This window comes from Pituophis catenifer, unplaced genomic scaffold (genome assembly GCF_029215685.1).
Source record: "Pituophis catenifer annectens isolate HBS135680 unplaced genomic scaffold, rPitCat1.0.hap2 SCAF_1, whole genome shotgun sequence".
NCBI lineage: Eukaryota > Metazoa > Chordata > Lepidosauria > Squamata > Colubridae > Pituophis > Pituophis catenifer.
In genome coordinates this window covers 319,082,842-319,102,286 of record NW_027256881.1, presented here as the reverse complement: position 1 = coordinate 319,102,286, position 19,445 = coordinate 319,082,842, and the positions used below count along the sequence as shown (strand labels likewise).

The 19,445-nt window shown below is 38.0% G+C and overlaps 1 protein-coding gene across 2 annotated transcripts; it reads right to left on the bottom strand.

The window, feature by feature from the left end:
• Positions 1–452: 452 nt before the first annotated feature.
• Positions 453–18,055, bottom strand: WDR89 (WD repeat domain 89). 2 transcript variants are annotated; one of them, XM_070931606.1, is made up of 2 exons: positions 18,019–18,055; positions 453–1,721 (listed from the first exon to the last, which is right to left on the bottom strand). In XM_070931606.1, exon 2 carries the CDS (start codon positions 1,680–1,682, stop codon positions 531–533), a length of 1,152 nt encoding a protein of 383 aa, XP_070787707.1. In that variant the 5' UTR covers positions 1,683–1,721; positions 18,019–18,055; the 3' UTR covers positions 453–530. The 2 variants fall into 2 exon arrangements, with proteins under 2 accessions (XP_070787707.1, XP_070787708.1); XM_070931607.1 differs by lacking the exon at positions 18,019–18,055 and adding an exon at positions 8,338–8,384.
• Between the last annotated feature and the right edge of the window lie 1,390 nt (positions 18,056–19,445).

Below are 19,445 nucleotides of genomic sequence, written 5' to 3'. Positions count from 1 at the left end.
CAGGTCCTCTTCCTTAATCCCGTCAAAGAATTTTTGAAGAAAAATTCTTTGATTGACAGGGTCTGTAGCATGCCTTCCCTAACTGAATGAGTGGGACAGGCTGATGTGATGAGACAAAGCGGGTTTTGTAGGTAGCCAGGCCCTATACCATATATGAATAATAAATTGTAAAACGTTCTTGTGTACATTTCTTATTCTGGAAGATCAATCCTACCCAATTGGACTCCATTGATTTCAACTGAGTGGGGAAACATATTAATGGTGAAAGCATAAGCAGTGTCCAAGTTTAGAAAACTCAGCCATTTAAAACTACTACAGCTTTTTGAAAAGTCAACTCATACAAGCAAGAATAGTGTTGTTGCACTATAGAAACCAATTATAGCATACATTTTTGTGTACAATGAAATAGGTTCTAGTCCACACAACAGTTATCACATTCAACTGCCTTTAAATTTCAACCACTCTTTTTTGTGTTCTTCTATAACACACACACACAGTCATCTCTTTAGAAGTGTTAAAAATGGAACTTTTCATTTCTTTACTTTTTGTTTTGTTTTCAAGGTATGTTGATGAACTTTTGTTTGCTGATTGACAGAGGAAATCACTTTCATAGAAGTCTTTTTACTCAAAGCTTTTTCTACAGCTCCTGGTTTCCATAGCAACAACTCTGCATCCTCTCCTCCTGTAAATAGAGAATCATCAACCATATCCCAGTAGAAGGAACGAACGATAGCAGAGTGTCCTCCTTGAAGTATTCCCACAGAATTCAGTTCATGAGCACAACACTCTATGAGACAAATGCTTCCTGTTGACATCCCTCCAAATACAAACAATTTGCCCACTTTTTCATGATAAACACCACCAATTAAGTAATCCAGTTTGATATTTTCTACTTCTCTGACATCTGGAATATGCAATAATATAGTTGACATTTCAGAATCCAGCTGAGTAAGATCCCAATAACAAAATCCTTCATCATGTGTCATGCAGTAAATCTGCCAATAATCTTTTCCAGCCCATCCAATAGACCTTACAGAAGAATCAGAGTTACAAGTGGTAACCAGAGCATTTTCTTCATTGTCTTTGTTAATATCAAACACATTTACCAATCCATCAGTTGAGCCTGAAGCAAGCAAATGTGGTTTGTTGGGATGAAAACATACTTTAGTTATATCATCGTTATGAGATTCTGAATAGACACCTAGTGACCGTTTGCTGGAAGGGACACTATTTGTGCAGCCTCTCGCATCCCAGAATGTTACAAATGCATCTTCTTCCACTTTTTCTGTGCCAGCACATACTACGAGGTCATTGCAGCTTATATCACAACTAATGAAAATATCTGAAGGATTGCCACAAAACAAATGTACAGGCTTCACAGCAGATGAACGAATATCCCAACACTTCAACGATCCATCACTGCCAGCTGAAAATAATATATTTTCATTTGTATGTGCAAATCTGACACCACTTAGCAATGCAGGATGGCTATTATATTCTTGTAGCAAGCACAATGTCTCCCTGTTGTAAACCCTGATTGATTTATTGGAGCAGGAAACAGCCACTAAATGGCTCCCTTCTGCTCTTGAAATATCTATGTCCAATAAGTAAGATGGGTCTTCGGTTAGTGAACACCGTTTTGCTATTTGAAGCCTAGAAAACTGTTCCTTGATCTTCTCCATGGCAACTGGTATTACAGCTGCATCCAGGAAAGTAAAGGTCTGCAATAAATAAAGACACCAAAATAAATCAACTTTACATTGTTAATCACTTCTATAATATTCTTCGGCATAGAGAAAAGATTGGCACCTCTAACCTCATTTATCCTTCATTTAATACTTTATACATGATAGACAATTTCTTTAAATCTGAGAGCCATTCATTACTGAGTGCATAAGGATTCAGAGAACTATCAGCGTTCCATAAAAATTTGGCATTATAAAGCAAAGCATGGCATGGTCTTCCACATCCCAGCACCAGTCAGATATGCTACCCATCTCATTTGGATAGCACTGGGTTATAAACGACTATCATAACAAACAGATAGAGAGATTGTCAACTGAAGCTGGGCTGACTAGGGTCAGATATTGATATATATGCATATACACATGTGTGGTAGTGATTACGATGCTCAACAAGGGGAGAGTGGGGAAATTCAGATTGTAGTCCTCCCTGAGACAGAAAAGCTGCCTTTATGACTTTGGCCAAATATTCTCTCAACCCTAGACTGAGAAGTTGAATAATAAACTCTATCTTCCAGACCAGACCAGTGTGGTATATTCTATACATCCTACAACGTGGCTAATATTAATTACCCCACAAAAACGGCAATAAAAATGGGAATAGTCAAATTTGTAACACTTCCCATCTATCCAATGAATGAAATCTTTATCACAGCCTCAATTAAATTGGGTGGAACTTTTAGAAACCAAGTAAAATATCTTCAAAATCAGATATGGCCCATGGACCTTAAATTGCCAAGCCACCGGTTATTTAAGATATTTGTAGCTCAACTTTTGCAAAGCAACTCAATTGAAATAAAGAACAAGTATATTTAAAATTGTAAAACTGAACTGAATACAATCAGTATTAGCCGTCATATGTCGTATCATTGTCCACTGACAGGGAAATGAAAAAATACAGTTTTGACCAGGCCCTGAGAACTCAAGAAAAAAATATGAGAAACCTTCCATCAACACTGCACAATCACAGGAAAAACTGACGACCTTACTAATTATCAATGTATATGTTACTTTTCCTCCTTGACACATATAGTATTCCATTCACGCTGTAGAAAACCTGCAGGAATGCCAAATAATTTCTTCCTCCATTACTTAACACTTCTGCTCTTTACATTTTCAGCTATAAGACAGACATGTACTTTAATCAGGCATGAGGTTTGCGTGACATTGCGTACATTGAGCCTGATTTTTCTGTCAGAGAGGGGGGACTTTTAATCTTGAGACCACTGCATCATCCCAAATCCATCAAGGCAAATCACCCTGGCACAGAAAGATGCCATCCACCACCTTCTCAATACCACCAGCAGGCAGGAAAACCATCTGCTATTCTATTGCCCTATGATGGGCAATGATTTTGACAGATGACTAAGTCTTTACAGTTAGCTATCCATCAGGATTCACTCCCCATTCATTTTCTATCTCTCCCAGCCAGAAATCAGCTGCCTAGGGCTAGGTAGGCTAAGAGAATTGGTGGGCAAAAGGCACAAGAGGGTTTTTTACCCCCTAGGTCTCGGAGCCTATTTCCAGCTTAGTGATCTGAGTCAGCTTGAATCGGTGGCAGCCCAAACAATGACTGACAAGATAGGAGGACAAGCACGGATCGATCTCTTCAGCTTCACAAGATGATTGCATCTTACCTACAAATTGTTGCTAAGGTTGCTTCGGAACACAGGTTAGTGCTCTTCTACAAGAGTTGTAAAGCAGCCAAAATAGCAACTGAGGGTGTGCTCTGTGACCAGCTTCACCATACAACCTCGGCACCACCGTAAGTACAGCTGGTCACTGCTGTGATATTATAGGAGTAGGGGGAATTTGGCTTGAAAGAACTGAACTGCTGCTAAAAGCAGATTGGCCTTAGGGAACAGTGCTCAGGGACTAGAGGAAAGGGGAATGCCCATAGAGGCCTAATCTTGCCAATAGATGACAGATAGGTTCTTGCTACCTACTGACAGTTGGTCAATGAAAGTTAGTATACCCAGCAAAACTATCAGAACTCATTACCTGCTTCCAGGAGAAAACACTACTTGAACATTGTTACTGCTAATCATTGTAAGCCAGTGTTTATTAAACTGTGGTCTAAGGAACCCTGCGTGTGTGTGTGTCCAAAGCCCTTTTCAGGGGTCCATGAAATCAAAATTCTTTGCCAGATATTGAAGACATTTGCAAACATTTGAAACAACAGTATTCTTCTCATTGCTATTTTGTATTTGTTAAAAAATATACAGGTTTTTCATGAAAAACATTTTTGTTAATATCTAATAGGTTTAATGTTTTTACAGGAGTCAATAAATAAATATACCACAAGTGCATCAATTTTAATTCTTTTTTTTTTAATTTGATTTATATGCCGCCCTTCTCCGGAGACCTAGGGCAGCTTACAATGCGTTAAGCAATAGCCTTCATACTTTTGTATATTTATACAAAGTCAGCGTATTGCCCCCACAAACTGGGTCCTCATTTAACCTACCTTAGAAAGGATGGAAGGCTGAGTCAACCTTGATTCTTAATACAGTAAATTATTAATTTATTAATTCTTATTAATTCTTAATACAGTAAATATGGGTTAAATATAATCACACAAACAAAAGCTCTTTTGGGATCATCCATAATTTTTAAAAGATCTACTGGGCAATTTGGCAAAACCACATGACTGTCTGCCACCTGGTCAAGAATAAGCTTGGCCTGGATGGAAATAGCTAAATAGACGGCACACCAGGATAGGAAGATCAAAGGGCAATCTCAAGAAAATGGAGCTTCCCTACAGAGGACACTTTATGTGAATGTGGAGAACAACAATCCATCTCACATATACTATGGTGCATAGGATGACTTTCGACTTGCACAGAGGAAGACCTCATGAGCAATTCAAGAGGTAGCCTCTACAGCAATTATGTATTTGAATTAGATTGTCCTGCTCACTCATTTGCTTGAATTTTCTTTTTGAAGCATATATGCTCAGCCTAACTAGAACACAATTTCCAGAAATAAACACAAAAACAGAAAGAAAAGCTATCTCCAAATTACAAATTACCCCGATCAATGGTTTTAACTTTAAGTAAAGTTTGGTCTATTAGTTAAGGCACCAAGCTAGAAACCAGGAGACTGAGTTCTAATCCCACATTAGGCATGAAAGCCAGATGGGTGACTTTAAACGAATCATTCTCTCAACCCAACGCACCACAAAGAGTTGTGGTTGTGGGAAATAGGAGGAGGAAGGAATATTAGGAACCTTCGCTACCTGAATTACTTATAAATAATAAAAATGGAATTTTAAAAAATCTAATAAAGTCCCATCATAAGGATGTCCACAAAGTTAGTTTTCTATATCTGAGGAATTCTGTACAGCACAATTACAAGGGATTGGGACTTTTTTTTTTTTAGAAGCAATTCTACTGAACATTCTCCTGAAAATCCCTCTAGCCACATTGACCATGAAGGCTAAACTGACCTCAGCCTAACCATCTTAAATCTGCATCAGGCAAAAGCATCACAAAACATTGCCCAGCTCCTAAATCCTGTTCAATAATCCTGAGTGCTGCAAAAGTGCTGCTACTTCTGTTATCCTTCAAAAGGAACAGATGCACACACCCCAAAACCATGCACTCCCTTGCAAATTTAACATTTGCTGTACAAGGCATTTTTGGTAAACTTTAATAGACAGTTAAGAACCCACATTAGGTAATTTAATTTCCTTCATGGGCTACATTTTGCTTTGAACTATAAAGCGGTTTATAGGAAAATAACCCAAACCAAGCATTTTGAAACCCTTTCATTTCGAAACCAGAGTGATTTGCTCTTTAGTTGGCTCAAACCAGTATCACCAAAGCATAATTCTCAATGTATTTTCCCCTTCGTAAGTTGTATGGAGAACAAGTCATCATTTCTTCCCTAGAATTCCAGCATGCGGGACCTGGTTCCTTACCTCCCACCCCTTTAGCTTGCCAGAGAGACAATTCCAAAACCAGGGTTGATCAGAAGGAAAAACACTGAAGAAGTTTTAGACAGAAAAAATGAACAAGTTGGAAAGAGGGAAATTGTCCCAGTAAAGCCTTCTCTGTAACTGTCCCACTCCAAACAATTGGAGCAATTGCAGGTTTGTTCTTAGTTGCCAAATGATTTCTACCCATTCTAGGATGGGATTTAGTACATTTTCCTCCTTAGGAATCTGAGGGGGTTGCCCCCAAGGAACACCAATATGCCATCCAAGTAAATGGGGCACACATTTCTGTTGTTGTTTTGTTTGTTTTTCAACAGAACTTCCTGGGTCAAAGTGTGAAATGGATACAGGTAGTCCTCGACTTACAACAGTTCATTTAGTGACCGTTCAAAGTTACAACGGCACTGAAAAAAGTGGCTTCTGACCGTTTCTCGCAGTTACAATCTTGGCAGCATCCCCATGACCATGTGATCAAAACTGAGATGCGTGGCAACTGGTTCATACTTATGACCGCTGCGGTGTCCCTATCAGGCCTGGAAGCCATCTTTTGCATTGGATTGAGGAACTTCAGGCCTCGGAGTCTTCTTTCGTTGGGGGTGTTACTTGGAACCCTGACAGTCCCAAGGTCATGTGATCACCTTTTGCAACCTGCAAACCTTTGCTTGCAATTGATAAACAAAGTCAATGGGAAAGCTAGATTCACATAATAATCAGGTCAGTAGCTTATCAACTGCAGTGATTCGCGTAACAACTATGGCAAGAAAGGTTGTAAAATAAGACAAAATTCAACAAATGTCTCACTTAACAACAGAAATTTTGGGCTCAATTGTGGTCATAATTCGAGGACTACCTGTACTATCTAGGCTACTCGGGAGAAACCAAATATTGGGCAGGGTGACACACTCAAATCACTTACCATAGCTTTCCTGTAGTATTCAATACTGTAGTATTCAAGTATTCTGTACTGTAATTCCAGGCCTGCCTACATATTGGCTGCTGTGGCTGGGATTGATGGAACTGTACTCTAAAACACCCGAAAAGCTCAAAATGAAAAAGCAGAGGATGCAAGCTACATGACAGCCGAGTAATGAAAGTCTGGGGTTTGACTCTCAATAGTTTTAAGCAAGGAGCTCTCTTCGCCTCAGCCCCCGTAACTGCAATATGATTAATCGTACGTTTTAAGGTGTTCTATGAAGCACATTGTAATTTTTGGTAAAAAAAAAAAAAAAAAAAAGATCAATTAGTGCATAACGTATCATTCACTTGAATGTAATGGGGGGGGGTTTAACAGAGAAATGTACTTTTTAAATATCAGCACTAACTGAGAGACACGTTTTATTATAAGATATATTTACTAGATCAACAAAGTGCTTGTTTGAAATTAAAGGAATGATATTGTTCAAATTAAACTTGCTGCCTGCCTCAAAATGAATTAGACTCCAGTGCTCACAATTTAAACCAAAATACCGAACAATACTGTATGTTCATTCCTATTGACAGTCTTCTACAATGAAGCAGTGGGTGGCTGAAATTCATTGCTCCATTTTGAAATCGCCCAACTGCCCAGAGGAAAAGAATAGAGGACATATCCTGGAAAGCCAGCACCATCAGCAGTGAGCTTCCCCAAAATAGTGAATGCTTTTAGGTTCCCAAACAAATTGTTCAAGCTCTGGGCAAGACAATCTCACATTAAATTCATTTGTTGGAAATGTTATTGTGACTTGTAAGACTTCAAAATACAATTTGAACAGGGAAATCTACCTTCAGTTTTAATTCAAGGAGGAAAAGTGAGCTTTCAACAGCCAGAAGCCTGAAGAACTTTGTCCTTCCAAGAAGCTTTGGGTTACCTGAAAACAAATTTGGAACTTTCCCAGACTGCCCTTGTATTAGGTAAAAAAGAATCATTTCTATGCTTTCTAGAGCAATATTTACACTTTGAGGGTACCGCCTTTTATAAGAAAAACCAACATCCCAAACAATGGAGGAATAGCCAGTAATGCTACATTTTTTATCAGCCGTAACATTTCACTGAATCTTGTTTTGGACATGTGGAAAAATGTCAACTGGGGAAATCAAAATTGTCTGTCTCTTTAGGAATGAAATCTTAAGGTTAAACAAGCAATCTAGTTAAAAATAAATCTCTGGGGTAGCCAGCAACTCTTGTTCTTCTTAAAAGGAAGTTGCTGCTACACTATGATGGGAGAATCTGAAAAGGGACCTAACATTGGTGGGAAACATAGCAAATCGTGGTTCTCCATGCATAGGAGGACATTATGAGTTAGGACACTTCCTACTAGCAGAAATTAGCAATGCAGATATGAAGCCTCTATAAACTTGAGATATTTTCTTATTTCATAAAATGATGATCTTAGAATGTCAGTCTCAAGGAAAAAAATGCAAACTTTTTGATTTAGCACAAAAAGTCAATGTAACATAGAGTACTTGTATCAATATGCCTTTTCCTCCAGTGATGTAAAAAATACATAATAAAGCAAACTACAGCATAATAAGATTCATGTACCGATAGGGTTTTTTTTTTTCTTTGCTGGATTATGTTCTTTGGAAACATTCCTGTGTTCCAGATTAATTCAGCTCTTCATCTAACCTCATGCTACATAATTAGTGCAGAGAGCCAGTGGCAAAGAGAGGCATATTTACCTTCCATTCCAAGTTACAGCTCCAAGGACTTTGCAAGCTCTCTGTCTTCTTCCATTCTTAGTTCATTCATTCATAGTGGCCAACTGGATGCCTCTGGGCTGTTCAAGGCAGGAGGAGTGGCTGGTCCCCTGCAACTAGAATTTGGAGCTATACCACCTCCCACAGGTAACACTGGATCTTGAAAATTGATAGTCCTGACAGGTCTGTCTTCCATGAAATTCTCCTAATCCCTTTTAAAGTCAATCTCATGGCTATCTCCATATGTTGTGGCTCTAGATAACCAAACACAACTTTCACAACAGAAACTTTCATAAACTCATATGGTTTAGAAACCACTACCGTGTTTCCCCCAAAATAAGACCCTGTTTTATATTTTTTTGAACCTTGAAATAAGCGCTTGGCCTTATTTTCGGGGAGGTCTTATTATTTTGGGGCTCGTGGAGCAAGATGGGGCTCCTCTTGCTGTCTTACCTGATTTCCAGATCTGCATTTAAATATTTTGGGGGAGGGCTTATTTTCGGGGGGAGGCTTATTTTAGCACATGTGCTCAAAAGCCTGATTGGGCTTATTATCAGGGGATGTCTTATTTTCAGGGAAACAGGGTACAAAGATATCTAAAGAAACATGGACTGGGAGGATTCACATGCAATATAAAACCATGGTTGAAAAATGAAAGAATGAGAAATTTGCTGTAGAAAGAGATTTCCAATGCACGGAAGATGGCATCTGGCATTTAGCCGGTTCTCAAAAGTTACACAAAATGACAAGAATGATCCATAATGAATTCCAATATTCAATTGTCATTTGAAAAACAGGTGAAAAGGACTGTGTTGTTTAGGAGCATATTAAAAGTACTAAAGGACTGAAAAACCATCTCCAAGAGGTCTGAAAAACTTGCCCAAGTGATTTTTAATGATAGTGGAATATCAAACATTGTAATGTTGGATGTTTGACACACTGGATATAAGCACCATTTCTTAAGCTAAAAAGAGACCTATGAGTCATTTAATCCTACAAGGTTTTCAAAAATAGACTAGTGATTCATAAATTACATTCTTCCTCCTCCACTTAAAGAGAATACTTTGGCAATGATGTGATTTTACAATGGTTTCCACATCCCTGAGAGCAATGCCAGTGGTCCATATAACCACCAAAGAGCAACACCCACAAAAAAGCAGATAGTTTTGTATTTATACCAAGGTTTATTAATGTCTGCCAAGAACGGGCACAAGTTCACACAATGCATTTGACTGATTCTCTGTTACCGATTCTCTCAGTTACTAACATCTTTCCTTTTCACTTCATTCTGAATGTTTGCAATAGTTTCTTTCATGCTGCCCTTATTACAACTTTCTCTTCCTTTCTGAGTCCTTGTCCTGGCTTTCCAGCATCTTTGAGCTTCAGTGTCAATTTGCTGTCTTTAAATATAACCTACTAGCCTACTATATCCAAAGATGGCACTGAAACTCAAGAAACTGCCTGCCTTATATCTCAGTCAGGGTGGATTTGATTTAAATCGAGTTGATTTAAATCACATTTTAAATCATGATTTAAATCACTAGTAAAAAGGCTTGATTTAAATCAACTCGATTTAAATAATAATTTTTAAAGAGCAACTGTCATCTCTGCTACTACTTTGACCCACTGTTGACTCACCGATAGTCCCAGTGTTGCAGAATATACAGCCTCATGCTACATAACTAAGCTCCATTTCATGCTGAATAAACTAAATTTTAAATTGGGTTGTTTTAATTTACGGCCAAAATATCTAATTATTTTAAATTGTTTTTAAATTTTGTATGTCCTGTTTTTTACTTTGGCTGTTCACCGCCCTGAGTCCTATTTGGAGAAGGGCGGTATAGAAATTGAAACAAATAAATAAATAAAAATAAATAAATTATTTATGTATCTTAAATAGAAAACTATCTTACGATAGATTTTTACCCCAAGTTTTTTCTTAAAATAAATTCGATAAAAATAAAAAAAATCCGATTTAAGTCAAAAAAATCCAATTTAAATAAAAAAAATCTGATTTTTTTTATTTTTTTTAAAAAATCATTGATTTTTATCCACCCTGATCTCAGTCCCCTATTCAGCTCAGGTAATCATACAATATGACTATATGATAATTCTGTTCTTCCATCATTCTTCCTAGACCTCACCTCTCTTTCTGTTCTGAAAGAAGAAGAAAATCAGCAGCTGATTAAGAAAATGTAAGAACAGCTCTACCACAGCAGACCAAGGCCTACCATTTCATTTTTTACACTGCATCATCAACTGTCTCTACCATAGTCCTCACTAGCAAGAGCCACAGATACAACTCTCTCCCACGGTTATCCCCTTGCAACTGGCATGAAAGTAGGTAACTGAAGTCTCAAGTTGATCGTTTATGGTTGGATCTGACTTCATGAGTTACCTCCAAACACTTTTAAAGCTATACAATTTGAGGTGATAATGACATCTTCTAATAAAGGAATTCCACAGATTATTTGCTGTATAATGCTTTCTTTTTCTCTTCTAAATCTTCTGCCAATTAGCTTCATTGGATGACTGCTAAATTTTAATTGAGGTCAATTAAAACTCATTTCAGATCAATGGACATATCTGGATTTTGAGAGGACTTTGTATGTGATTAATATTTACTAAAACAACTTCTGTCCATATAGGAACATAGAATGCTTTGCGAGTCCTGTTCAGTGATGGGTTGCCCCCAGTTCGCACCGGTTCTATAGAACCGGTAATAAAACTGGCAGGAGGCTCCGCCCACTGACCCTGATATCATGAAAATTCTGCACTTGCGGGCGGCCCCATTACAAACCGGTAGTAAAGGTAAGTAGAACCCACCCCTGGTCCAGCTTAATGATACTTAATGGGCTTAGGCCCAGGGTACTTGCAGGACCATCTCCAGCCGCTCTCTCATCGTCCTGTGCGCTCTCACAGAGTGGGCCTCCTCAGGGTACCGTCGGCCAAACAATGTCGGCTGACGGCCCCCAGGAGGAGAGCATTCTCTGTGGGAGCCCCGACCCTCTGGAATGGATTGCCACCAAGCTCAGGACAGCCCCCGACCTTCTTTCCTTCCGTCGTGAGCTGAAGACGTGGCTCTTCCGCCAATTAAACTGATCCATTTGGGGGTACACTGTTATAATTTTAAATTGTTTTAATAGAGTTGCTGATTTTAATTTTTATTTCATTGTGATTTGTATTGGAAATTGTCATTTTGTAAGCCGCCTTGAGTCCCCAGGGAGAAAGGCGGCATATAAATTACAATAATAAATAAATAAATAAATTAGAATTGTAAAACACTTTCATAATAAACACAAAATTGTTCATTTCTGAATTAACTTTTGTAACATTGAACAACAATCAGTCAATAAGGTTAATTGTATTATAAAAGTGACCAGATTAATCAGTCAATGTAAATTTTTTTTTTAATCCCAGAACTAAACCAGCACTCTTGTTTTTATAGTAAAAAGCCAGAACATGCTATGCCTCATCTGAAAAGCATGCATGTTTTCCTGGACAAGTTTTATTCTTGTGCAGATGAATGCTTATTTAATTAAAATAAATAAGACTAGCCAACTAAAATTAATCATCAATGAGTCCTACAAAACAGTTCCTTGTTCTTCTGTCTAGCTTCTTTCTGCCTTGCCTGGATGATCAGATCAGAGCACTGCTTAATGTACTCCAGCTACCAAAACTACTTTTACTTGTAGAAGCTGCCCAGAGTGACACTTGATTTGGTGCATATTATTGGAAGAACTAATATCACAATGAGAGATGGAGGAGTGAGTAATCCAGATTAGTGATACATTGTCCTACCAGAACTGAGACTTTTGATGAAATTTTTTCGCTTCAGCATCATAACTGGCTGTTAGGATTAAAAATATGAACATATCTCCACAATAGAGTCTCAGACATTTGCAAGAGATCTCTCATGGTTTATGGTACTTATCTGTTTTATGCACCGCAGCTCAACTGACCCTCAGTAGTTCACAATCATAAAATCAACACAATAAAATGCACAACAGTAACATAATAGCATATAATGTAGAAAGGGGAGAGGAAGAAATAGCTCATGGTTCTAGACAACCAAGTAACTTACAAGGTTCCAATTATTTGCTGTGCAAAAGAGCTCTGTTCAGCAGTTCTCTATTGCCAGCAAAGGCACAATTTGAACCTCAAGGAGATTGATCCATAAGGTGGGGTTCATTGCATAAAAGATGAGTACCTTTTGAGTCCCTATACCTCACCTTACTAAGGGGACTATACTAAGCTTCTCCTTCTGGAGAATGGGCATAGAGGATGATGAGTTACAGCTAGAAATGGTCCTGAATGTATTCTGGCACCAAGCCATATGATATTAATATATGACCATCTTAAAAGCAGCACTTTATGAGTTGCGCTCTGAAGCCTACAGATAGTGATGCCTGCATAAACAATCAATGGATAATGGTTCTCAGTATCTTGTAATACTGTCAAATCTGTCAAATATACTATTTCTGCATTCTTTCATGAGAGTTTGTATAATTTTGGCAAACTCACACACAAGAATGCTAAATCTTATGATATTTGACATTGTCACACATATTGATATATTATAAGCCAAGATTCATGAACACATAGGTGATAAACTGGGGCTAAATTCAAACATTCCAATCAAAGGAGGTGGACAAAGTTTTAGGAAATTGTTCACAGAAGATAAATTCTTCCCACAGAGTTCCATTTATAATTTCAATTATCTCAGAGGCTACAACTTTCTATCTTTCATACAACTGGACTTCATCAGCTTTATGAAATATGCATGTCTGGTTAGTAACAATAATGATTTCCAAGTAGATCTTTCCTTCCCAAGAAGTCTTTCTTTTAAGAATATATCTCTCAGCTTTCTGAACGCGTCTCTCAGGTTGTTGGGTGGCTTAGAACCACTTGGTTTGTATCTGGGGCCACAGGACTTTCATATGTTATGTTATGTTATGTTATGTTATGTTATGTTATGTTATGTTATGTTATGTTATGTTATGTTATGTTATGTTATGTTAATTTTATTTATATACCACCCTTCTCCAGAAGGACTCAGGGCAGTGTACAGCCAATTTAAAAACATAAATATACAGACATCATTAAAAATAATTAAAATCAATTAAACAGTTTCAGCCAAAATTTAAAACCCCAAGTTAAAACTCCAATTTAAAAACCACTTAAATAGACAACCCCGCTTGTCGGCACAGTAGGGTCTTGAGGGCACAGCGAAAAACCCGGAGATCAGAGATTGTATGTATTTCTGGGGGCAGTTCGTTCCAAAGGGCAGGAGCTCCCACTGAGAAGGCTCTCCTCCTGGGCGTCGCCAGCCAGCATAATTTGGCCAACAGCACCCTGAGGAGTCCCTCTCTGTGGGAGCGAACTGATCGGTGGGAGGCTATTGGTGGCAGAAGTCGGTCCCGTAAATACCCTGGTCCTATGCCATTTAAAAGGCTTCTAGCTTTACTGTTAGATTCACACAGGTTCTGGATTCTTGCTCAGAAACAACCCTTCAAAGGTAACTCCTCAAATCAACTAAGCTTAAGTATTTTGCACAATCAAAATAAATACGATTTCTGATCTAAATTTCAGTAAGTTTCTTCAGAGAAGCCACTCTGTTCCATTTTTGTTTCATGTTTGCGTGTGTGTCACTGTTTTAATTTTTTTGCTTTTCCAATTCTAGAATTTTCTAATTCTAGAAATCGCTGAAATTTTCTGACCATACTGATTCCTTCCTTCTGTTTTTCAGTGATTTGCTTGAACATACCTGTATTTACTATAAATGGATTGATGCATATTTACCTGTAGTCTTCTTGAACTAAAATTTTATCGTACTGAGTACCCTGTTCTCCTGAAAATAAGACATCCCCTGATAATAAGCCCAATCGGGCTTTTGAGCACATGCACTAAAATAAGCCCCTCCCCAAAAATATTTAAACACAGAGCTGGAAATCAGGTAAGATGGGAACAGGAGACCCATCTTTCTCCACGTGTCCAAAATAATAAGACCTCCCCGAAAATAAGGCCAAGTGCTTATTTTGGGGTTCAAAAAAATATAAGACAGGGTCTTATTTGCGAGAAAACACAGTGTATTTTATTATACTCAGAACAAAGTATAGTTGCTTGAAATAAACAGCAATTTTTAAACCTGGATTTGTAATCTGATGTACTAACTAGAAATTGCTGGCGACACCCTTGCTGTTCCTTAAAGGCATACAAAGTCAATTGCAATTGCCAGTTGTGTTGTTTCTTCAGATCCTATTGTCTTGGAAACCTGTTTTATATAATAAGAGTGCATTAAAGCGGGTATCACAAGATAGCTGGAAGGTCCAACCCAAGAAACATTTCAATGTGAAAAGTGAGTCATGCTCAGAGTTTAAAATATCACATGTTATTTTTTGAAGGTCTGAGAAGTACCATCCAATCGTGGGCTACTTTGCTTTAAATGGCCTTTTCTTTGAAACAGTTCAGCAGTTCACATATTTTCTGCCTACATTGCCAAGAACACCTTCAAAACCTTTCTCTCTATCATTATGCAGGTACTATGTGCTAGCAATATGATCTATTTTTTTAAAAAAGATACTGTAAATCTGAAATCTAATTATACCAAGCATTGGCAATCTTTTCAGGCACCAATTTGTGAGTGTCCCTTCCAACATTTTTCAATTGACGGCTTTATTGATGCCTGGACTGTTTGATAGACACACATATCTCTCATTCACTTCTTGTCAAATTAAAAGAAAAAAAAATAACCCTGACAAATTACCTCTTTCCTCCCTATGGGACAGGGAGGTCTCCCAACACAACAACTCTGTGAAGTTGGTTAAGATGAGAGAGAATATTGACCCAAAGTGACTGGCCGGTGAGCTGCCAGGGCTGAAGATGACTTTGAATCGGAATCTGCCTGATTCCAGGCCAATATCTTAATCACTGTATCACTGGTTTTCTCATAACTCAATGAGATATATGAAGACTGAAATTAAATACCCAATTCTTAACTGCTGTAGAAATAAAGAAGATGAAGACTCAGCATACTACTAAAAATAGAAATCAAAAACATAGTAGGCAATTGTGTGTTTAACACACACACACACAAACTATTACAGGAACAAAAAACTTCTTGAAGCAAAGAGTGCTCTGCTTTAATGTTTTAAATTTCAGCTTGGAGAATTTTCAATACTAATCAGTGGTTGCTGGGGACAACGGAAAACAGTAGAGAGAATCATGCAGTAGTAGAGGGTAAGGATAAAAAAACTTGATTGAGCCCATATAGAAAAGGACCAATCTGTCACTTGTGGAGATAAGGACTGTAAATCTGAGTCTCCTGTCTGGCATGCAGATGATATTGACAATAAACTGGCCTCCCTTAGAGGATGTGCAAGTACTGTTCCAACATTATATGCAGGATGTGTGCATTTATAAGAATTCTAGAAAACTTTGCTCTAAGAATGATAGTCAATACTATCCCAGCTGCTTCCTGAGTTTAAGAAAAGGGGATGGGGGGAATGAAAGAGAAAGAATAGGAAGCAGCATTAAGTTCTGGTTGTTTTTATTCCACTGGCCTATTGTGGCTTGATTTTAAAAGAATAGCATTTTCTGCATTTTCTTACTAAGCGCCTCAAAGACTTCAGCCAGAATCAGGGTAATGATTTCATTAATCAAAATGTCTAAATGCTTTATTGCTGTGATTTACTGGTAGTATTATTGGGTGCTTCACAAAGCCCTCCTTGACTGAAACGGTGAAGTAGGATTAGACCATGTTAACACTTGAATGCCAGATCATCAAGAAAACTCAAAGCTATAGATTAAACTGTGAAGTCAAAAAAAACTTCACAGAAGGCAACAGCAAGCAACTGCCAGTTTTACAAAGAAAACTACCTCTGTAGCTGCTGTCCCCAAGATAGGCTCTTTCAATTATTGCCCTCAATGGGAATGATAATGTCATTCCTTAGTTAGCCCACTTGATGGCACTAAGCACTACAGCCAAAAGTTCAGCACCTGGAAAATCTATTACTTTGGCTCAAGTTACCCAATTTGGACCAAGTATGTTTCCTTTTGTTCAAAAATAGGGATAGGTAATGTTTGATGCTCCAGATGTTATGCACACTGCAGTGCTCAACATCTTCAGCACCACTGTCTAAGCTGGTTAAGCAAAAAATTGGGAGCTGAACAACATCTGGAAGGTTACACATAATCCATACCTGCCATAGAAGAAAGAAGAACTGAGTTCTCTTTGCTATTTTAAAGTAAAGGAAGTAAAATTATATCAGAAAAAATCTTCAGTCATTATCAGCTCAGGATTTTTTTTTGCTTCCATGTATCTCACTTTATTGATTAATAAAATATGCTATATTTTAAAAAATTAATTATTTAAATTGCTAGAACTTTCATCCTGTTTTACATAAAAAAGCAATACAAAATTAAGCAACATTTTCAACTTTACAATCCACCTACTAGTTTTTCTTTTTAATCCAATATAAAAATAGAAATAACAATAACTTTGAATAGTCCTTGCCATAGCAACCATCATTAAGGCTTTACCCAATTGTATCTTTATTTTTTACCTTCAAAATTATATTTATAATTGTCACATATAGATTACATATATTTGTACCATAGGTACTCCTAACCACAGCAGATTTCTGCAAAGAATGGAAGAATGATTGTGACAGTGAGAACAGCCTAAAGCTCTTTTTCTTTTGATCTGAAAGAAAAAATATGCCAGGAACATGCACATAACATCTAAAAGCAACTCCTTAAAGCAAACACATATTTCTTTTGGATTACCCTTTAGCTATAGAAAGGAACTGCATAATTGTGGAAAAAATGCAACTGCTTTCAAGACAGTGCCAAGAGATGCTCTACAAACTTGCTTCAAAATGATAAGGAAAAAATGGATATAAAAAGAACGATGGTTGCAAAAATGGCTCTGAAAGTTATACTGTATAATGTATATGGAGGGAAAGTGACAGTTGTGAACAATGTGGTCAAAGAGCAAGAAAGAAAGATGATTTTAAAAAGTACTAGCAATTGTAGTAATTTTGTTAACCATGTGCTTCTACCTAAAAGGAAAAAAAATCCAAGGTGATCATAATGGAAATAAGGGTGGGGTGGGAAGAATAAGAAGCAAGAATTCCATACAGACCTAACATCTTAACTACTTACGCAAACTGTGAATGGGAAAGAGAGGAAGAAAATTTTGTTGCTGGGTATCAGTTCATATTTATTTGTACCCTGGCAGACATCTGTCCCAAATCTCACCTGATATCAGACATAGCCTTGTGACTAAAAGGCTGCTTTTAAACGATGGAAAAGTTGTCTTTGCGGCAGAGTTCTGCACCCAAAACATCCAGCAATCCCGGCCTCAATTTTTAGCTGATGAATTGGGAGGAAGAAGGAAAAGCAGAAAAATGTGCAGCGACTACTTTTCAGTCCCGCCATTCAATTTATAGTATTCCCTAACCACCCCCACCCCCGAGCTGTTTTGCTTTTGCTCTAAACTTTCTAATCATTGTTTCACTAAACTTCCATTAAAAAAAAAAAAACTTATTCCCAAACTGGAAGAAAATATTTTGGCTCAAATAAATTAATAGACACACAAGCTATCACAAGAGACCAAGCACCGTTCACACGTGCAAAAAAAAACCCAGAAAGGCGGATTACCTCTCGGAGGGAATAAATGAAAGTTCTGTTCCGTCCGAACGTGCGTGCGTGCGTGCGTACGTGAGTGCGTATTCAACTTTTTTTTTTCCTGCTTCAACGTTCTCTCCCGAAGCAATTCCATTGGCTGGCTCTTCCAGCAGGAAAGGCGCAGACGTCAAAAAGCAGCGCAATGTTGCGTTGATAGGTCAAGAAAAGAAAGGGGCGGGGCGCTTCGAGCACGACCCAAAATCGTAATCCGGTGACTATGTAGAGATAAAGAAGGGAAAGAGAAGAATAACAGTAACTTCCGGTCTTCGTTCAGATGCCTCCTGTGGGGGAATGTTTATTAATTTATTTGAAGAGTCGTTCTTTTCCTCCAAACCCCTAATCTGTTTGAGAGTCAATTGTACAGCACCGCAGATTTGAAAAATGGAAAAATCAAAAGCATTTCTCCACTTGCAAAAAATCTTGTGGCGTCCGCTTGGTGAAAAGTGGCTTAAACGTGGGCTTTCCCCCCTTATTATGTCTATGGAGATTCTCAGTCATCCAGGTCATGGTTGTCCCAAAGGTGCTTTTTCAAAAGGCAACTGGACTTTCTGGTTTTTCTTTGAAGACGTTTCGCTTCTCATCCAAAAAACGAAATGTCTTCAAAGAAAACCCAGAAAGTCCAGTTGCCTCTTGAAAAAGTACCTTTGGGTCCCCCCGTATTAGTTTCAAATTCAATATTTTGGTTCAAATACATTCTATATTTTTCTACATTTAGGAAAAACAAAAAACAAAATGCACAGGTACAGTATATGTGGTACTTGGCTCAATAGTAGTAACTGTGAGAGGGATCTTGGAGTCCTAGTAGAAACCATTTAAATATGAGCCAGCAGTGTGCAGCAGCTGCCAAAAAAGCCAACAGTTCTAAGGCTGCATAAACGGATAGAATCAAGATCATGTGAAGTGTTAATACCACTTTATAATGCCTTGGTAAGACCACACTTGGAATACTGCATCCAGTTTTGGTCGTCACGATGTAAAAAAGATGTGGAGACTAGAAAGAGTGCAGAGAAGAGCAACAAAGATGATTATGGGACTGGAGTCTAAAACATATGAAGAACAGCTGCAGGAACTGGGTATGTCTAGTTTAATGAAAAGAAGGACTAGGGGAGACATGATAGCGTTCCAATATCTCAAGAGTTGCCACAAAGAAGAGGGAGTCGAGCTATTCTTCAAAGCACCTGAGGGTAGAACAAGAAGCAATGGGTGGAAACTAATCAAGGAGAGAAGCAATTTAGAACTAAGGAGAAATTTCCTGACAGTTAGAACAATTAATCAGTGGAACAGCTTGCCTCCAGAAGTTGAAACTTTAAAGAAGATACTGGATAACCATTTGTCTGAAGTGTTGTAGGGTTTCCTGCCTAAGCAGGGGGTTGGACTAAAAGACCTCCAATGTCACTTCC

Excerpts from the sequence above, each read along its gene's own strand:
- WDR89 (XM_070931606.1), bottom strand. The coding sequence starts at position 1,682 with ATGGAGAAGATCAAGGAACAGTTTTCTAGGCTTCAAATAGCAAAACGG.